This window comes from Crinia signifera, chromosome 6 (assembly GCF_055691185.1).
Source record: "Crinia signifera chromosome 6, ASM5569118v1, whole genome shotgun sequence".
Lineage (NCBI taxonomy): Eukaryota > Metazoa > Chordata > Amphibia > Anura > Myobatrachidae > Crinia > Crinia signifera.
This window is the reverse complement of record NC_139222.1, coordinates 189,988,937-190,010,230: the sequence shown is the minus strand read 5'-3', so window position 1 is coordinate 190,010,230 and position 21,294 is coordinate 189,988,937. Positions and strand designations below refer to the sequence as shown.

Sequence of the window (21,294 nt, the reverse complement as noted above, 5' to 3'; positions counted from 1 at the left end):
TACAGCTAGTTACATACCTCCCATATGACCCTCTCCAGGAGGGACACAATGCTCTGTTGCTGGACTTCCCTCTTGATGTATGATTATCATCACCTGTGTTGAACAGGTTAATAGATAATACAGGTGCTCCAACCCAGGTGATGGTAATCATACATTAAGAGGGAAGTTCAGAAGCAGAGTATTGTGTCCCTCATGGAGAGGGTCATGATGGGAGGTATGCAGTTACTCCAGGCATGTCCAAACTGTGGCCCTCCAGCTGTTGTGAAACTACATGTCCCAGCAAGATTTGCCATGGTTTTAGTTTTCCCTAATAGCAGTACTGTGGCAAGGCATTATGGGACTTGTAGTTTCACAACAGCTGGAGGGCCATTGTTTGGACATGCCTGAGTTACTCGCTTCCCCTACCAGAGGAATGGAATTATTAATCCCCGTTGCTCGGGTGTTAGCAGCATGCCAGTGCTTAGACTCAAGCTGCTGTGGAGCCATACGTCCTGCGGTCAGAGCATCCAGAAACTTGTAGTTCCACAGCAGCATAGAGACACGTGTTGCTCAGACTGTCCTTGGCAGGCAGCCATTGCCCTGCTTCTATTCTCTCCTGTCACTGTCAGGATTGAGCCCCGTTACCTCCTGCCATTATTCGCCGCTCCCAGCAGGCCGCAGCGCGGACGCCCCATCGTCGTCATGGCTCCCGGTTACGTCACAGGATGCGCCGGCCGCGCTCTCCCCGTCACGTGCTGCTGACAGGCGCTCAGTGATGACGGTGACACTATAGATGGCTGTAAGTACCACAGCACAGCTGCCTGTCAGCACTGAGACTGGATCACCGCCGGTATCGTCTCCGTCGCCCATTCTTGCGTACTCTGTATACCTTATCTAATCAAATCGGGACTCTCATGCATTACCCGGGTTTTATGCCAGATTAAACCCAGGGAAATGCAGGCTTGAAGTCAGTTAGCCATATAATCTGTGAGATGTTCTTTATGTAATGAGCAATGTAAGATATGTAGCTAATATGCAGAAAATGGGGTAATATTACTTGTGCAACTGAATCATTGTCTAAACGAGAAAAAGTTGACACATTGACCACTGATCAATAGTGATTTAGCAGAGCCCTGTGATCACAGAGTAAAAACCCACCCTGTGCAAGGCTGCGAATGGATTTGTGAATATCACGCGGATTGGTGAATAGCTGCAATCCGTTCACAACTCGCTCACCATTGAAATTATTTTTTGTAGGTGCATAACTCAGAACCTACTCTGCCTGTGCGATAGAAACAGGCTAATCTGGGCTGGAGCTGCAGTCACAGGTGCTCCCTGAAAATGTTATTTGCAAGAGAATGGTTGTCGGATAATGTGTGTTCACTGCTCTAAGAATGTACATTACACTTAGACGTCCAGCAACACAGCACGTTTTGCAATACAAATAGCAGCCAAGGTTATTTGTTTTATATTTTAGAAGCTGTACAATATGGACAAGAAGAATAAAATGGTGATTGTGGAAGATTTTGTAGAATACAATCTTTTCCTGATGCCGGATGATCCAGCTGATGCTGAGAAAAAAGAAATCCTGCAGCAGTACATAGAGCAGATCCTGGCAAAGCTCGCTCCTCTACTAGCTGACTATATATGGCAAAAACAACAGTTTAACCTCGTATTCAAATCAAGAAAAGGTATAATCTACTATGTGTTGAATCGTTTTCAGTAAGTTACAGATCACATGCAAAAATGAGAAAGCCTTGACGCAGAGGTGGGTATTAAGAATTGGATCTTTTGGAAAGATACTCCTTATGCCCAAATCACTGTGACCCTCATTGTGGTCTTCATACCTGCTCAGTGGCATCTCTTCCTCATTTCCTTTCTTTTATACTGCATGCAAAACCTTCCCCTGAAAGCTGATGCAAAAAATACCAACCCTGGTGAAGAGCGATACTGTTTTCATGGTTCTACCCTGTATTAAATACAGAGGTGCCAATCCTGTATTGATCCACGAATGACACTGGGCCATTGATTGGCCATCTCTATGACTAATGTGACTTTGCTCTATTTGCTTAAGTGTTTTGATAAAAATAAGAAGTAATTCCTCATGCTTTCACTCTGCTAAATGCATAAAGATTTGCAGTGGGGATAAGCCATCACACAATAATTCACAATTGCGTACACATTTGCAACATGTGCGCTTAAACGAGGAACATGGACTCTAAGCAGATGGCGTGGCAGTAATGCAGCAATGTTCTAGTACAGGACAGGCCAACCTGTGGCTCTCCGGATGTTGTGAAACTACAAATCCCAGCATGCCTTGCCACAGTTTTAACACTCCCTTATAGCAAAACTGTGGCAAGGCATGATGGGATTTGTAGTTTGACAACATCCGGAGAACCACAGGTTGGCCTGGCCTGTTCTAGTACGTAAGAGCTGATAGCAGATATGTGCCCTGAAAATGGCAATGACACGCCTGTGCTTTTATAACCACTTACAGTTAACATCTCCAAATGGTCACTTTCTGTAAATTCCTTTCCCAGGAAATCCTCATTGCAAACAAAATTGCAGCAGCATCTTGGCACATGTGCAATCGCAGGACATGCACAGTCTCCCAATAATCGCTCACGTGTGTGAACATAGGCTACATCACACAAACATGAAATAGGCCAGGTGTATGTTAGCCCGTTTTTGTTTTTTTTTTAAATAGAGGGAATCTGTCTTATAAAGTACCCGGTGCATGTACAGTACTGTTCTAGCTTGTTTCATGTAAGTCATCAGTTTCACAGGAATGGGATCTATACATATAACCCTTTCAGTCACATGTAATTTATCATAGATTAAATTACACATTATGGCAACCTAGTTCTTGTATAATGAGCACACAATAATATTTGTATAGAGCTCAAATTATTTTATCCTACATAGTGCAGACTTTGTCTACAATGGTTTCCCTGCCCATTTCAAATGGCAGTATATTTCCTTTACTTTTACTTTATTTGTGGTTGAGAAACACAGATATGTGGATTTCAGCTGAGATCTACAATGCATCACATTCGTTTTACTCCTATATATTTAATTGTGTGTGTTCTTTATATAGTGAATACATTGTACCTGCAGCACAGTCCAAATTTCAAATAGGGGAGCCACACCAACTGCCACCCCAAACACCCCAGTCACAGACTCACTGGCAGTAGGTGTGGCTCCCCATCTCTGCAACTGTCAAAAAAGTCCAGGAGCATATCTATCTATCTTATATAATGTGTGTATGTGTGTATCGTAAAAACCTTTCTCTGTTTAGGTGATGTTCCTGCTCATATTGGAGGAGTAACCTGCTTTGGTGATAACATAGAGGATGAGTGGTTTATAGTTTACCTTATTCAGCAGGTTACCAAGGAGTTCCCAGAGCTAGCAGCAAGGTACTGTAGCATCTATTTGTTTCATTTTCTAATCACCAGCACTGCTCTCAAAGTGATGGACTCACACAGAGCAGATTGGTTTACTGACTTTCAAAGCACTACATGACCAGGTCCCAAGTTATCTGAGGAAAATACATGAAGCAGCTTCTGAGCAGTTACTGTCTTGCTCTATGGCCATGATCTATAGATGAAGGACATTTACCGGTATCTAGAATCTCCCGTAATTCATCTGGGTGGCTTATAGCCACGCGGCTCTGACTCCATGGAATGCAATTTCCCGTACAGTTTGGGAGGTTCCCACTCTAGAATCATTCATAAACAGAGCCAAGACTTTTCCTGATTACTCAGAATTTCCTTAATTCTTCCTATAGTATCTCCATGTATTTTAAGAAAAGTTTTTCTGTACTGTATTATGTCATTTCTATCTGTTAAGCGCCTTGAGTCCTATTGCAGAAAGACAGCGATTTATAGATCATTAAAACAACTCACAGCGGTCGCAACACCATACAAGAGGGCTCCGATCTAGAAATAGGCGCATGGCATCCCTGTCATTTCCCACACTTTTTTTTTTACTAACGTGCGAGAGGCGGTATGAACCGGTATAATTTCTTCCCCATAATGCCAGCTTCTTACATCTACCCCTCTGTTTCTTTTCTCCCTTTCTTGTAAAAAAAAAAAAACAACAACAGAGATACAGGAAATGAGGGTTCCTTCCTCTCACCTTCTCTGTTATCTTGGGTTAAGCTTCCTCCAAGGCCAGACTAACAATGAAGTGAATGGAGCTACAGATCCAGGCCGCTATATAAAAAAGGCTCATCATTATGTCAGCATGGTGATGATCAGCTGCCTAGCTGGCCACAGAGTCAGCTATGTCCTATAATAATTGTATTAAAATTGTGTGTTCTAGTTTTGTCACAAAATCCTGCAGTTTTATTATTTAATGTACTTTGGGATACAATGCGGCTGATAGTGAAGGAGGAAGTAAAGCTCCGTACACACGGAGCAATATATTGCTCAGTGTCCCGTTTTCATCAGTGACCAGACACTGTTGCTGATGAAAGGAGATACTGCTGGGGCAAGCCACAGGGGGAAAGAGCTGATTGCCGAGGGAAGCCGCTGGTCACAGAATCATGCTCCAGCGCCCACCCCAGGGCTGTTCATGGGAGCGTGCTCCCAACGACAGTCACCCCATACACACGGGGACATGGTCGTTCAGCGACCATATCCCAGGCGATAATGGCTTAAATCGCATCGTGTGTACAGGGCTTTACATAACATATGTGAGACTCAACCTGTAAATCCATACTGACTGATAGTTTGGGAAATAAAATGAAGATCAAGAGAAAGCTTGCCTATTTAGTAACTGCCACTGAATCTCATTTGTGCTTTCCTTATTTTATGCAGGGTTGAGGACAACGATGGAGAATTTTTGTTGATAGAAGCAGCTAATTTTCTGCCCAAGTGGCTGAAGCCGGAAAATAGCTCCAATCGAGTAAGGACGTTTCTGATGTCTGCTGGATGTAGACTATATTGCAGCATGTTGGGAAAGTCAGTGCAGTGCCTTCCTAGTTTCACTTCTTTTGTAAGACCAGGAAAGATTTTTTTTCCATCACTCCCATAGGTGACTACAGGGCTAGTTCAGATGAATTAATTTGAGATTTTGGTATTGACCTGTGTCACCAAATATAATATATTTTGTATATTTCACATATATGGCCTAGTACTGTTATGAGGCTTTTCGCTCAAAATTCTACCATACTAAAAAAAGAGAGGACAAATAATGACCCTTCTGAAGGCTATTCTGTGCATAGGATGATGTGATGTCTCACGGAGGAATTGGTTCTTCTCTTCCTTCCTTCCTTCCTTCCTTCCTTCCTTCCTCCCTCTCTAAGTTGAAACTGGGGGCCTTATTCTGGTCGGTGTGGACGGAGCCGAATTGCGGGCAGGACCGTGCGTCCTAAACCCCGCCTTTCGGATCGCTCACTCCGTCCGAATGCGGTAAGCCGATCACCGCATGGAGCACGAGTGGATTTCTCACGGATACACCTCCTCCATCTCTTGGAACCTCCCCCATCATTCGATGGTCGCAGACCATCGAATGCAGGACCGAGTGGTCCGCCAGCTCCCGCAACCTCAGACCACACGGGCATTTCTCCGTGCAAAAGCAGGGATCTGGGCGGGCAGCTGACATCCGGCAATGTCATATGTCCGCCCCCTACACGTGCGTCATGGCCGCATTACCATATGTACGCCCAGCGTTTGCATGGGAACGCCTATGAAACTCGGGGCGTATGCATATGGTAATGAGCCCAAATAGCCCTTCAGGCCCCTCTCCACCCCCTGTTCGGAGTGTTCACATTTCATGCGGGATTTGGCCGTACGCCCTGCTCGCACATGCGCAGAGACGCCTCTGCACATGCGCAGACACAAAACATCGGCGGCACGAACGCACGCGGATATTACTGCACCAACCAGAATAAGGGCCCCTGTTATTACCTTGTAGAGACCCCAACTCCTGTTCAGCCCTTCACGCCCCTGTTCGTAGTGTACACATTTCATGCGGAATTTGGACGTGCGTTCCGTTCGCACATGCGCAGACACAAAACATCGGCGGCACGAACGCAAGCGGACATTACCGAACCAACCAGAATAAGGGCCTTGGTCTCAGCAGCCTACATTACCCGTTTCAAGACCTAAACCTGCTGCCCATTACCCAAGTTCAAACTAAATTTCAGATACTGACTTATGACGCGAATCAATCCTGACCTAACCTCCAATACCAAAATCAGAGGGGGTATAATATTTTAGTATAGATTTATATTGACTCCCAAACAACTTGACAGATTTGCAGCACAAACCAGGTGGAAAGTGGACGTACAAACCACGTTTATGCAGAAAGACTGTATGTTCTCCAGGCTTGTTAGTGTCTACCAATACTACATATTGTCTGAATCAGTCCTGATACTTCGTGGCAGTGAGATGACCTACTCCCTCTCTTCTGGGGTTATCTGGTAATAAAACTAATGTGGGCTCTGATTGGATGTCATTTTTCCTTAGTGCAGGCAACCACTTTCCTCAGCAATTCCACTCACATGGTAGATATGGTGCGGGCCACATCTACTTACTACTTAGCCATCTAAGTAACATTAGTACTGGAGGGACCTTTCACACACCTAAAATACAGAATAGCTGTGAGCTGAAAACAACAGGTCTCGTATATAAAGCGTCTGTGCCGGTACCAACAATCCAGGATATCCATGATCCTAGAGGGTTATTCAGACCTGATCGTAGCCCTGGGATTTTGCAAGGCGTCCGATTATCGATAAGCTGCGCATACGTACATATCATAGCATGGAAGGCCATTCAGCTACACAATCCAGCGTCTTTTCTGATTGGAAGCCGTTTGCAAATTGACTGACAGGAAGGCGGCATTAGTGGATGTCTCCTGGCCGTTTTCTGGAAGTGTCGGCGAAACCGCAGGCATTCCCAGACATTTTCAGGGAGGGTGTGTGATATCTATCACACTGGCTTAGTAGGTCCTGGGTTATGCATATACAGGGAACAGTGGAAAAATAATTTGATGGTGAATGAGTTGCGTTTTGATTTGCAGCTGTGCATCGAGCTGCGACACTTTCGCAGCCTTCCACATGACGGGATTTCACTCTAGCATGGCGGCAGATATATGATCGCAGGATGCTGCAATTTCCCACAGCAGTAATCAGGTCTGAATAACCCCTAGTCTATTGTCTAGGAAATGGCAGTTTTAGTGCAGATTACATGGACTATCCATAATCTCCCTGGCGGTGGTCACGGAATGTTTCCTTTGTGAGTGAGTGCATTGCATGCCAGATGTTTAATCCATGTTTGGGTGGAGAGGTATCACACAAGCTATAGGTTATTGTGCCCTGATGCTGCTTCATAAAAGCAATGTGCAGCTGTATTTTGAGAACAAAAATTGTAAAAAATAAATAAAAATAATGTATAACGGTCCAATAAATAGTGACCAGGGTTTGGGTCTTACTCCATAGGTTTTCTTTCACCATGGGAAGTTGTGTGTCATCCCACTGCAGCAGGAGGAGGGAGACCTGCATGACCAGTCTTCCAGTATAACTATATCCCAAGCACTGCGGCTGCTCTCCACATATCCAGAGAAATGTGTAGCAACAGGGTCAGTCTCCAAAGCTATTGAGAGGCGTCTTGATGGGTAAGTTTGTTCTAATTCTTTCCTCCAGTCGCTGATATCAAATAGTCTATCCATGCTTTTAATGTGTCTCCCTCCATGTTACTTTTACTTTGCATTGCTATTATTAATGGTCTGTATATATTTATAAAGGTGCCCAAATCATGTACGCATGATGGGCCCCTACCACTGCATTCATCCATTGGGGCCCATCATGCCTGTCTGACACTGCCTGCACCTTACACTACCCTTGCATCCTAATCTGGGTTTCTTCCTAACTCTTAATGAGTCTTTGTGTTGGCCGAAGTGTGACAGGATGCTGTTATATGAATTTATCCAGTAATGTTTTGAATTTGCAATATTAAAAAAAATAAAGCTTTGTGATGTGATGGTTTTATTGGAGACCTTTTTATTTTCAGCTGTATGATAAAATGTCAGCAAAAGATAATGATAAAAGTGAATGTTGCCATTTTCAGTAATTGATACTTTTTTTTAAATGTTTTTTTTTTTTTTTTTTTTTTTTTTTTTTTAAAGGTTCCCTGAAAAAATGAAGGATTCTCTCCACCGTGCCCATTGCTTTGTTCCTGCTGGAATTGCGGCTGTATTACAGGAGCGACCACAGCTATTATCCGCAGCAGTGGAAGCATTTTATCTCCGAGATCCTATTGACCTAAAAGCTTGCCGCACTTTTCATCACTTCCTACCTGAAACCCGTGTTTTCACCTCTGTAAGAACCCTTCATATTATAATAATTTCATAGTTGTGTTTATATTCCCTTATTCGCCTACACATTGCAGACTCTGCATTAATGTGTATTTATCAATACATGTCTTTCTCAGGTGACCTTTACAAAATGTTTATATGCTCAACTCAGCCAGCAGAGGTTTCTTCCTGACAAGCGCAGTGGCTATGTCCTACCTCCTCAGTCACATGCCAAGTACAAAGCACATGAGCTGGGAATGAAGCTGGTAAGTTGTATCTGCCCATCGAGTAATTGACACAAATGTTGAAACAATAGCCTGTATCTAGAAATACTGACGTGGCCAAGATGGTTGCTAGTCAGCAGTGACCTTGTGTACAGATGGCGGGGGCACTTATGAAGAGACCAGATAAGATGTAGGATGTGGGTTTCTCTATTTCCCTTTGCTGCTGTAGCTTGGCAGATCTATACGTTTCTTACGCTTCCTGTATAAGATGTCATGGGCCTGTACCTAATAATTCAAAGGCAGTTTAATCAGTGGCGTCTGATTTATAACCTATAAATAATCTACCCTATTCTCCCTCAGGCACATGGCTTTGAGATACTGTGCTCCAAATGTAGTGGATCTGCCACAGATGTCACAAAGAGACCCTTACAGAGCCCACTGTGGTCTGGATTTATAAAAGCCTTGACAAAAAATGATTTCTTTCAGGTATACTATTTTAATTGATTGCAGGTTTAGCTAAGCTTTTCTTTTTTTATTTATGTTTTTGTTGTTCTATATACACATGTAGAGAACAAAATGTAATAGGTCTCATTTTGCAAAAGTTACACATGTTGTGTGATTTTTTTTTTTGCAGTGAGATGTAAAGCTTGAATTTTATTAAAGGTAAATCCCAAAACAAAATCTAAAGTTTTGGAACTATTGCATTTAGCCCATTTATGTGCAACTATATCATTGTAAATGGAGATCTAGTAAATTATGGGGGGTATTCAATTCAATCTTGGATTCCGACTGTGGGAACATTCTGACAGTCGGAATCCTGGCCCGTTTTCACTCTGCTCAACAGAGACTCAACATGCAGAATTCAATATTCCGCCTGTCAAGTGTTGAAAAGTAGGCGTGTCAGGGAAACCGGACGTGTATTTTTGAGAAACAGATGTGAATTCAACAATCCACGGCCATTTCCAACAAAACAGACCCGACTTGTTAAAGTCGGATCTGTTTTGTCGAAGTCCACCTTCAATGCTGTCGGAAACAGCAGCATTGAATAGATGGCGGCCGCTATTTCCCATGTCGGAAATAGCACCCGACATTGAATACCGCTTTATGTCTTTATCCCTCTATATTTAAATAGGCAAATACACAGAACAAACTGATTTGTTAACATAACAAAGTTCAAAAGTCAAAGATTCACACTCAAGTATTACAAATGGAGCTGCACTCCTCTGTAGTGCCAGCACGCTGGAACAACCCATCTTTGCACGTCACTCGTGAGGCAGGGACGCACGAACGTCTCACACGCTCGCACGCCCATTGGCAGGAATGGGGCTTGTGGGCACCTCATTCAGATGAGAGCAGCTCCATCGCTCTCTCATCTGTATCAAGAGAGTCTGATGTTGAAACATTAGGAAGGAGCAGACCCAATAGCTCAGGAATACCCAACCACCGTCCCCAAGGCACACCAGCAGTGCAGGTATTAGTGATCTCCAGGCTGCAGCACAGATGGTTTAATCAGAATCACTCTAGTACTAATTAAGTCACCTGTGCTCAAGTCTGTATTAACTAAAACCTGCACTGTTAGTGTGCCTTGAGGACCGATGTTGAAAATGCCTGCCAATTGCAATAGCTGATAATTTGTGACACAGAATCCAGTGTTGTCCTCATCCCATTTGCTGGAATGTATATAAAGAACACAATGTTACCACATAAGAATATCCCTTTCCCACCAAATCACCCAGGTCAAACATGGATTATTGAACATATTTTCAGTTTGAAACAACATCGTAGCAGCATGAGGCCCCGTTCACACTACAGACTGGACCCGGGTTATTGCTGAGTCTTCAAATGACATTATACAGTAGAGAGGAAGGAGGGCTGCGCTCACTGTAATGTTGTCTTCTCAATGTAATGGCTGCAAGGTTCAACATTATATTTGTACCAATACCGCTATTTATAGCAACGTGCACATCAGAATTACTATACACCAGCCACTACTAGTCCTGAGCGCAGGTTACCACCACTCCTTGTATAAATGCCATTATACGACTCTCTGTATGCTTTTAGCATGATTTGGATCTGACGTACTGTGTCACACCGTGGGCTACAGGGGTCTGGCTGGGTTCGGCCCATCCCGGCCGAGTTTGGAGTGAAATTAGAAGCATTAGAAGAGTTTGTACGTCCTTGTGCTTTAATAGGCTTTATGCAGTACAGCTGCGCTAATCTCCTAATGTAATTGATGGATGACATTTTGGGATTTCCTGGGCTTCTTCCCAGTCATTTTTGGCAGGGAAGGAAGGATATACTGTATCATAGCGTCATCGGTACGCAAGTTGGAAATCGCTGAATAAACTCTGTTAGTCAGAGTTAGAAGTGTGGAATATGGCCGTCCTGGAAGACTATTTTATGACTCTGTTTCAGCAGTTAGATTATAAAGCGTGGAATAGGGCCATCCTGGAAGACAATTTTGTGGTTTGCCGTTGAGTTTATATAATGTGTCTTAGCTATTTAAACCTTACCATAGAGCAAGTTCTGCCTAAGAACATTGACGGTGATGGATATTTAATTTTAGGGTGAAATGGAGGGGTCTGCACGATATTCTGAACTCCTGAAGAGAGCAGAGATTTATTTCCAACAGTCCGTGTTTAAGCCAGACAGGTAAGCCTTGCGAGATAACTACAAGCTTCTAGTACATTTATATACGCCTGAGAAGTGCAAAGGATTAGTCCCGATCAGAGACGACCTATCCTTCTAGTCTCCCCTATAGCCTTCAGTGATGTTTCTAGTCTCTGCAGTGGACCCCTTGATATTCCATGAGAGCACTGTGAATCCCCCACAAACCAACATATTATATGTAAATAACAAGAGATGCTCTAAGTGTATTTCACCCAGGATTACTTCTTATCTTAGTTCAGTAACGCTGAGTCCTGGTGAAGAAGTCTTGAGATTGCTTAGCACTGTGCCTGTTAACATGGAGGAGCTAAAGAAGGGGGAGGCTCATCTTCCTGCAGATGAAGGTAAATGGATTCTGAAATACTTCCTATCTCCTCCACAGTGAAGAAGTGCGGTATGTGTCAGAGAGCGGCAGTACTAATGTAACCAGTAATGTTTACGCACTTTTACTGCAATTATATTCAAATGACTTGAATTACAATGCCTTACAAAAAAAATTTTGAATTAGAAAAAAAAAATTAAATCAAAGTTGCTAAAAGTATATAAAACATAAAAAAAAGTTTCACTCTCTTTTAAGTGTAAATAAAGTCACAATGAACTTAATGTGGTGGTTCAATAGTCTATTTAGAAAACTTGGGTTGACTCTCTTGATGATTTTTCCAATGTGGCTATTGATCCATAATCTGTTGCGTAATTAAAATGCTATAACTAAAAAATGAAACTTGAAAGTGGTCTTTATTCCATAAAGTGCAGAGGCTCGTACCACCCTCACGTTCGTAAATGGTGACAGAAGGTTTCTTTTATCTCCTGTGGAGTAGAATAATGTACCAAAACTCACATAGTGAATAGCATGGTAAAACATATAAAGGTTTCTTTAGTGACAATGACTATTAGAGATTCAACAAAGATGACTTACCACACTCACTGTTTCGGAGTGTAGAGGAAAGCATATAAAGGGCTGTCTTTGTCTAATTAGGGATTGAATATGGTTATGTTTCTTGAAGATTTATCTTTATACAATCCCAGGGTACTCCAAATATATAACAAGTCACAGACCTGTTTGGACAAAGCTTTTTATTTTACACACTGCATGTCCACATTCAGACTAAAACATATCACAATCCAAAAAAATACATAAAAATGTGTATTTAAAATCATGAAATATCATGCTCTTTGACCAAGAGGAGAAGAAAAACACTCTAAACCAGTCACTGCAGATGTTTGAAAGGTTGAAGGATAGACTTCGCTATTTTGTTATGTTATCGGAATGTCACTCGATATGTACCTATTTTGTTTAGTATTAGTGTAGGTTGGCTATCTATGCTTCACTACGCAATTTATGTCATATTTTATAATCCTTTTTATCCTTGACTTTGAGTAACCGATTGGCGCCTTCTGGTATATGTGACATTTGAATCCTGTTAGAGAAACCATGCCTACTATATTCTGATTGATCTATGTGTATCTGATTAATTTTGATAAGAGATGCAGAAGTTTAGTAACCAATGGCAGCCTGTGTGTGTGTGTGTTTTTTTTTTTTTTTTTTTTTTTTTTAAGGGTAATCTGTCATCAGCCCAACAATAGCGCACAGTATTAGTATTCATTAAAGTGATTGGCATATTTCTCGTGATTCCCTCCCCCGCTCTAACACACTTGTTTGGTGGCAGATGACAGTTGGTTGGACATATCAGCAGACAAATTGGAGCAGCTGTTACAGGATGCTGCCGGTGCACAGGAAGCTGCTGCCCCACTGTCTTCTCACAGCGAGGAAAAATACAACTTGTCTGAAGTCACCGACAGCATGAAGGCTTTTATGTCAAAGGTGTCCTCACATGAAGGAGCAGAGGTGCCCTGGTAGGCGCGTCATCACTTACATATAAGATACATGGTCATTCTTATTTAGGGTATTGTTTCTCACATTGCGGATAGCATGGACGGGATGTAATGAGAGATGATTTTTGTCTGATTTTGAAATTTATCAAAGTAGGCGAATGTAATAGCGTTCGTGTTCACTAAATTGCAGGTTTCAGCTCTCAAATACGGTAGCCTCTGTTATGCGCTATTCCTAACTAGAGATCAGCTGCCCCTCCAATAAAACTCTCCTGTTAGTGAGAGCGGAGTGCTCTATAGTTTATACCACCTAGCCAATCAATACAGTTAGTCCATCAATGTCCATTTTTTTTAAATGAGACGTATGTTCCATTTAGATAAGTAATTCCTTTATTAAAACCAACCAGTAATTCCTTTATTAAAACTTACCTGCTCGCTGGGCTCGAACACACACAGCCCAGTGAGCAGTTCTGAATCGGGGCCCCTAGTATAGGCACACTTACAGGCAGATGCGGATTTTCCACAAGACAACCTCGGCTCCTGCCTCCCTTTTGATGTTCTTTGATAGGATAAAAAAAATTCTTTGAACACAAAATGGTTTCATCCACTATATGTGGGCAGTCCGTTTGTGTGACACCAGTATTAAAGGTGCCCATACACGGTGCGATGCGCGCTCCCGCGGCTATCTCATCACACAATACAAAAAAGTATGTGCTGCACATACTTTTAGTACTGCCTGCGGATCGCATCACACGCAAATTGCATGCAATGTGATCCAGTAGTGTTCCCGCTAGGCTGTTTTAGCGGGGCGCTGCGCCCTGCTCGATTTTTTTTTTTTTTTTTAAAGGGCAAAATGCGCCCTGCCCGTCTCGCAGCGCCCCGCTAAAAAAGCCTCACGGGGAAGCCCAGCGTTGCCGTTGACGGCGATGCCTGGCGCTTCCCCGGCAGCACAGTGTATTCGGAGGGGCCGGGCCCGCCCCCTTTGATGACTGTGGTGGCCGGGCCCGCCCCCTTTAATGGCGGCCCAAGCACGCCTCTTTCATTACGGCGGCGGCCCGGGCACGCCCCCTTCATGACGCCCCCCATCGCCCTGCCCGGTGTCACTCCTAGAGTGAACACTAATCCAGCCCGTAACGGGTGCAATCATCTCACTGTGTATGGACACCTTTAGATTACTTCCAAAAGACCTAGATCCCGATTCAGATTTTCATGCAGTGCCAATGTTCTACCAGCTAAGCATTTATTGTTAGATGCACGTGTCTAGTTACTTTATCGATGCCACGTGCAATCTGCAGCAAAAATATAGTGCTATGGATTGTTGGAGGGTGGAGGACCCCAAACTGGTATCTGGCCTAGGGCTCAATGAGGTCTAAATCCGCCTCTGCTTACAGGCCACTCCTTTGTATTTTTCATTCAGGCAACCCCCTGAAGCACCAATCACATTTGATGTTGAATCTTTCACAAATGCTTTGGAAAAAATTCTTGGTGAGTTTTTGTTTTTCTTCTATTGTATTGTATTTATGACCCTTCATTGAATTCCAATGATGAATATTATTGTAATAAGGATCTGTACATTTTAACTTTGATGTTGCCATAGACACTTGAACTGCAATCATGGGCAGGTGCAATTGAATTTTTGATTGCACATCACTGTAGGGGAAAAAAACCTAGAACATCCATATTTGCAAAATGTCGATGTCATACTGTATGTCTGTTGTAGTGCAGTGCTTCAATCCCTTCTGTGACAAAACCATGGAGATCCGAACACTCCACATTCTGCATTTTTGGAAAAACCCACTGCACCAACAGCTGTTTTTCTTCATGTTTAAATAAAGACATTGTTTACCGCATGGTGCCAATAATGTTGATCGGACTATTACAGTCAAGGTAGCTGTACAATCAGTGTCATGAAAACTATACACCCAACTATTTTTTGGAGAATTTTTTTAACCCCTTCTGTCCCTTGGCATTACAATTATAGATTTCACCCCCACTTTTTTTTATATTTATTGGCATACTGTTATTACCTTCTAGAGACCCCAACTCCTGTTAAGTGATTTTTATGGAATATTGTATTTTTTTACGTTTTGGTACAATCAAATCCGCTGCCAGTGGTGCACTAGTTAAGTGATACCCATAGCTCTGAGTTCTGTGTTATTATGTGTACGATGACTTGATCAGCATAGAGGACAGGTTTCTCTCCTCTTAACAATGCCTGGCTATAAGAAGCTGAGCTTTTTGCTTGAAGTATGTATGTATGTATGTATGTATGTATGTGTGTGTATATGTATTATTTCCCAAAAGACTGTGTTTGCATTAGAAAAGCAGGGAGAGCCCTGGTAATTCCTATTAATACTTTCACTGTTTGCGGATCATTTGGGAAGTTATGTTATACTTTAACTCTTCCTTCCCCCATTGATATGTGGATTCTATTGTACAGGTCCAAGTCTTGTAGAATTGGATTCTGATGATCTAGACTCTGAGGACGACTTTGAGTTAGACAGTGATGAAGAACTAGATGACAATCCGGTACCACCACTGAATGCAGATGCACTGGGCAGTCTGCGCTCTTACATGGATGTGATGGACCGAGAACTGGCTCAAACAAACATTGGGAAAAGTTTCACCAAGACGAAAAATGTGGTAAGAACATAATACACAGCTATTACAGTACTAATAGGGGGAGGAGGGTGGTGGTCATCGGCACAAATTGGATCAAATGTTCCTTTCTTCCCAAGCAGGGTGGTTCAGCTTCTCGTGTGCCCCCAGAAGATGACGACTGTAGCTCTGAAGAAGAGATTAATGTGGAAGAGCCAGGCCTGGCCCCTGTGGATGTGGATTTAAATCTAGTGACCAATATCCTTGAATCATACAGTTCTCAATCTGGACTTGCTGGACCAGCTTCCAATTTATTACAGAGTATGGGGGTTCACCTTCCTGACAACACTGACCACGAGACATTGGATAATACTTCACTGCACGGAGATTAGTCCCTGGGGTCTTTAGCTCGCCACGTGAGGGATTCTTCCCCAAATACCCTCTGTTTTAGAGCTAGGAGTGAGTCACTAGACGTGCTTGTCTGCCACTCTCTGCAGGACTCACACATTGTCTAGTTTATTTCCAATATCTGTGTCTGCCCTAGCCTATAGCACAATCACTATTCATTACATGAGCGGTTCTAGAGGATGTTCATTTTCTAGTGCTATTACTGTCCCTCAGGTCATAGTTTTATTTGGATTTTCTTCTATAGTAAAATGCCTGATTATACAAAAGATGGTCAATGGCTTTGTTTGAAGGTATCTCCTGAGCCCTAATTAAATGATGGGAAATCATTATTTAGTTCACTCCATTTGAATATTTTTCTATTTATCAAAATGTACATTCTCAATTTTGAAATATTTTTTTTATAACAAAACATAATAAAATCTCCAACTTCAAAGTATCTCTTTGTCCATATTGTCTCATATAATAGATATTCTATAGCTGAAGCTGTCAAATGGTAATAATGGAGTAATGGGTAAAGGAATAGCGTGGCCGCAGGTTGTTAGGAGCATTGTGCATGCAGGTTACTGATGAGTTTTAGCCTTTTGTCCCTACTGGAGTGGCCGTGTCTGGGCTAGCGCATGGTCTATACCAGGGATGGGGAACCTTTGGCCCTCCAACTGTTGTTGAACTACACATTCCAGCATGCCCTGCTACATTTTTGCTATTTGACCAAAGCTAAAACTGTTGCAGGGCATGCTGGGATGTGTCGTTTAACAGATGGCAGCCCGAAGGTTCCCCATCCCTGGTCTATACATAGCAACAGACCACTGTGGAATAGTTTTCAGGATCTTCTGGGTTGCTTACTAGACCCTGCACCGATCTTGCATCGACAGTACTTGGCTAACAGCTCAGGTAAGTGGCCAAATGTAATAGCCTTCAAGTTTGGCAGCCATGCGAGATACAGGCTGAACACTGAATTCAGCCAGCATGGTTTGCCTTGTAAATAAATGCCCCTTTAAAAATCAGTTTGGTCAATATCCCGCACAGCCGCCGAACTTGAAGGCTATTACATTTGGCCACAAGTGTCACATGTCTGGATAATCAATTCCTGGCTACTAGGTATTCTATGCGTTATTGTGTGTGTTAAATCTTGGGTAAGAACTAAAAAGGATTTTTTTGCTATTTATCTTTGTGACTAAGTTTTCTGTGCCACAGTGACTATTACAGTTGAGATAGAACTCTTCTACAGTATATCAGGCACCATAAGTATTTAGAATTTATAGTGAATTTACTATCCTTATTAGTGACATTGGTGGTGGTTATTTTTACACAAAGTAGCTTTCTAAATGGTTTTGTATGGAAGAATTGTGTGTGTATATGAACTAATGATTGTATAATACATTTTTTTTTTCTTTTTAAACCATTCTTTATATGGTTGATTTTAATAGCTTTATGCACCACCATTGAGTCCACTTTTTCTATTTGCATTATTTAAATGTAGATAATATACTGAGCTTTTTCACCAAAAAGCATACCTCAATGAAGAAAAGTCAAGACACATCAAGAATGTAAATATGTCCATAGGCTTTCACTGCATAAAAAGTTATTGTAAGACAGGTTACACACTTGGTTGGTTCCAAGATTATTAAAAGGGGATGCAGTTACCATCCCGGCGGTCGGGATCCCGGCGTTCAGAATCCCGACGCCGAAATGCCAACACATTCTCCCTCCGTCGGTGTCCACGACACCCCTGGAGGGAGAATAAATTAGTGTGCCGAGCGTAGCGAGGCACCGGGCATGCTGCGTGGCGAGCGCAGCGAGCCCGTAAGGGGGGGGCCATCCACGTCCCCCCCTTGTCGGCATTTCGGCTGTCGGGATTCCGGCGTCGGGATTCTGAACGCCGGGATCCCGACCGCCGGGAATCAATACTGAATCCATTAAAAGAAGGAACTTTAGCTTTTGCATTTTCGCATTACTATATTTTCTATCTAAAGATTTAATAATGCCTAAGGAATGCCACTACTGTACTTACCGCAGCTGGGATTCTGAAACCAGCCAAGCCTGCTATTTATGTATAATGGACAAGTGCAAAGGTATTAAGACCTTTTACCTAGCCTGCTAAAGCTAGGGGAATGCCTTAGTGACATCACACCATACAGTCTTCATTTTGTATACATTCTATAGCAATTCTTGGGCACAGAACCAAACTAAACATTTATTTTTATTTAATTTTTTTTATGAAAGGTCAGTTTGATGCATTTTTACCAGCGGTTCTCATAGTCTGTCGTCAGGACCCCACACGCAGGTCACTGTTTCCAGGTTAACCAGCAGGAGCACTGTGGATCACACACAAACTTAGAAAACATGAACCATGTGGGGTCCTGGGGACCTGTGGCAAAAGAGCTGGAAGCCACACAGTGCATGTTTTCCAGGTCTCCTCACAGAATCACAAGTGAAATAATTTGCTCCACCTGTGGATCTTTTAAAAAGTGTCAATGAGTAATAAATGCACCTTCCCGGGTGACATGGATAACGTGAACTGTGTGGGGTCTGAGGCCAGAGTTTGAGAACCCCTGCACTAGAGGGTGTCACTTTCTTTAGTGTAGTACATACTGGTGTTACATCAGAGTATGGAAAATATGCGCTGATTTAGGGCATGCAGGAAATGAATGAAAATGCACATTCCAGAGATATACAAGAAACTGTAAATAAATATAAAGAAGAAGAATGTGTGCTTATGAATCTCATTCATGTGTATTACTGGTTAGATTAAGTCAATTTATTATGGGATTTTTAACCTATTCCTGGTCACGCTATTTTCATGATATTTTTTATGCCGAAATTTTGATGTTTTTTTTTAGACTTCAGCCTATATTATAGACCAGACTTTTTAAAACTTGGTTTCCCTGGGAATCCTAACAGTGCGCAAATAAGCTCCGCATAATTTATTACATTCGCCCTTATTCAGATCTGTGCGGCCGGAGCCGCACACGGTGCTCCGGCCGCACAAACCAATCCCCGCCCACGATACGGATCGCCACGGCCGTCCGTACACGGACGGCTGGCGATCCGCAAGAAAATGGTGGGGCGTACGCCTCCACCATGGTGGGAGCTGCCCCCTGCATTCGATGGTCGGCGACCATCGAAGGCAGGGCCGCACGCCCCACCAGGTCCCGCAAGCTGAGACCACACGGACAATCGTCCGTGTGATAGCTTGTATGGGGGCTGAGAGCTGACATCCGGCGACGTCAGCTTCCCGCCCCCATCACTGGCGTCATACCCTCATTAGCATGCATACGCCCCGCGTTTGCATGGGAACGCCCATGAAACGCGGGGCGTATGCATAGGGAAATGAGGGTATGAAGCCCCTCACGCCCCTATACGCCCCCTTTGCGGCGGACGAACTACGTCTGCGGCGAATTGGGCTGCACATGCGCAGATTGACCTCTGCGCATGTGCAGACTGAAAACATCGGCGGTACGGCCGCACGCGGGCCGTACCGCACGATTCAGAATAAGGGCCATTATTGGCACCACTTGTGGTTCGTTCGTCAGCCAAGCTTGTTACGCCCACTTTGCAATTGACTGACTTAGGAGCACAAATTCCTATATTGATGTTGCTTTAGTGTTACAATCCTGTTTCCATCACTGAATTATTCTACATACTCTCATCGTCTTACATCTTTGATGAGATTAGAACAGAAGTAGGCCCAGAAGTGGAGCTTCCAGGTGTCCACAAATAGACGTTTCAGTTACTGCCTCACACGACTACTGAAATCTTACACTTTAAAGTCCCATTTTAAACTTATCCTGGCTAGTACTTACCAGGAAATGTCTTTTTTTTTTTTTTACTCCCCAAAACATATGCTATGCCTTTCTGGGACTGCAAGTTGCTCTAAAGGCCTGTTTCAGCAAAGCTCGTAAGCAGCAGTCATTTGGTATCAAAACCTCCTCCAAGACAAACATCCAAACATCCAAAAACAGTTTGGTGACAACCATGCCTTTTCCAGCACGATAAAGCAATAGTGATAACTCAGGGAACAAAACCATGACATTTTGGATGGAGGGCCAGGAAACTCCCTAGACCTTATCCCTGGAGTGCCAACGTTGCTGTGAAAAATCATTAAAATATCCGCTAAAAATGCCAGCGTCACTCACAGCAACTGTCCATTAATTGAAATTTAGTTAAATATTGCACCCAAAAAAAAAATATATATATTTTGAGGGCCTCACAGCAACGTTGGCACTCAATGAGTTTGCACTAACTGCTGGGGGCTGTTCCATTAAGAACTTTTGGTCAATCCTAAAGAGGTGGGTGAACAAACAAAACCCCAAATTTTGACAAACTCCAAGCATTGATTAGGCAAGAATGGGAGACCATCAGTCAAGTTTGTGGCCCAGAAGTTGATGGATAGCATGTCTGGATAGGGCTTAAAAAAAAGAAAAAAAACACTGAAAATACTGACTCTGCATAAACTTAATGTAATTGTCAATAACAGATTTGACACTTATGAAATGCTTGTAAGTCTATTCCAGTATACCAAAGGAACATCTGACAATTACGTCTAAAAACACTGAAGCAGCAAGCTTAGTGATAACCAATACCAGTGTCATTTGCAAAACTTTTGGAAACGTTTATGCATATATATCCTCATTCTAGATTCTCCTGCTCTCCTCCAGCACTGCAATGCTCTGCAGAGCTGACGCAGCAGGTGCAATTCACTGGGGTCCCTGAGGCCTAAGGAGCCCACTGCTGCCCCTGTCACCCACTATTTTTCTCTGTCACATTCTACCGCTCTCTGTCACCCACTGTAATTTTGCATATTCTGTACTTGGTTGGGTTGAAAGAGGGGGGACAAAATTATATTTTTGCACCTGGACCCACAAGTTCCACTACTGTTGTGCTAGGATATTCACATCCAGAATAATAAAATATACAGCTCAAATGGCATCTAATTTCTTACACTGATCACTTTCCTGTATATGTCTGAAGTGTTATATGTATTACATTTTCAAGTATTTGAAAACTCCCATTTAGAATTCCTGCTTTTGCCTATTACCACAATATGTGGCTATACTCACTGTAAACTAAACGAAGTGCCACGAATAGCACAAATAAAACTAATGTCTATTTTTATGGTGTGTCATAATATTTCTTAAACCTAACATGCCTACAATACAGAACCAGACGCTGTAGGGTTAGATAGATGTGGATGAGTTGGCTGGATTCCTGCCAACAATAAATACCCTCTGACAGATCATTGTTCAGCTCCTGACACGTTCTATTACAGTAAATTGCCAACGATGCTTAG

At 42.8% G+C, this 21,294-nt stretch overlaps 2 protein-coding genes across 7 annotated transcripts in view; one reads left to right on the top strand and one right to left on the bottom strand.

Moving 5' to 3' along the window:
• The window catches only part of FAM149B1 (family with sequence similarity 149 member B1), a 43,466-nt gene extending 42,721 nt beyond the window's left edge, over positions 1 to 745 (bottom strand). For all 4 annotated transcript variants that reach the window (XR_014444567.1, XR_014444566.1, XM_083148458.1 and 1 more), the window contains exon 1: positions 625 to 745. The gene's annotated coding sequence lies outside the window, so the exon portion shown is untranslated. The remainder of the gene's footprint in view (positions 1 to 624) is intronic.
• Positions 609 to 16,440, top strand: ECD (ecdysoneless cell cycle regulator). 3 transcript variants are annotated; one of them, XM_083148457.1, is made up of 14 exons: positions 609 to 778; positions 1,457 to 1,670; positions 3,278 to 3,395; positions 4,800 to 4,887; positions 7,424 to 7,599; positions 8,110 to 8,302; positions 8,415 to 8,543; positions 8,862 to 8,987; positions 11,068 to 11,153; positions 11,406 to 11,512; positions 12,836 to 13,022; positions 14,416 to 14,483; positions 15,439 to 15,641; positions 15,737 to 16,440. In XM_083148457.1, exons 1-14 carry the CDS (start codon positions 773 to 775, stop codon positions 15,986 to 15,988), a joined length of 1,953 nt encoding a protein of 650 aa, XP_083004583.1. In that variant the 5' UTR covers positions 609 to 772; the 3' UTR covers positions 15,989 to 16,440. The 3 variants fall into 3 exon arrangements, with proteins under 3 accessions (XP_083004583.1, XP_083004582.1, XP_083004581.1); XM_083148456.1 differs by having other exon boundaries at positions 762 to 829; positions 15,740 to 16,440; XM_083148455.1 differs by having other exon boundaries at positions 762 to 829.
• The last annotated feature ends 4,854 nt before the right edge of the window (positions 16,441 to 21,294 follow it).

Excerpts from the sequence above, each read along its gene's own strand:
- ECD (XM_083148455.1), top strand. The coding sequence starts at position 773 with ATGGCTGTAAGTACCACAGCACAGCTGCCTGTCAGCACTGAGACTGGA. Across the intron at positions 14,484-15,438 it reads TGCTTTGGAAAAAATTCTTG|GTCCAAGTCTTGTAGAATTG; the intron begins GTGAGTTTTTGT and ends TCTATTGTACAG. Across the intron at positions 15,642-15,736 it reads TCACCAAGACGAAAAATGTG|CAGGGTGGTTCAGCTTCTCG; the intron begins GTAAGAACATAA and ends TTTCTTCCCAAG.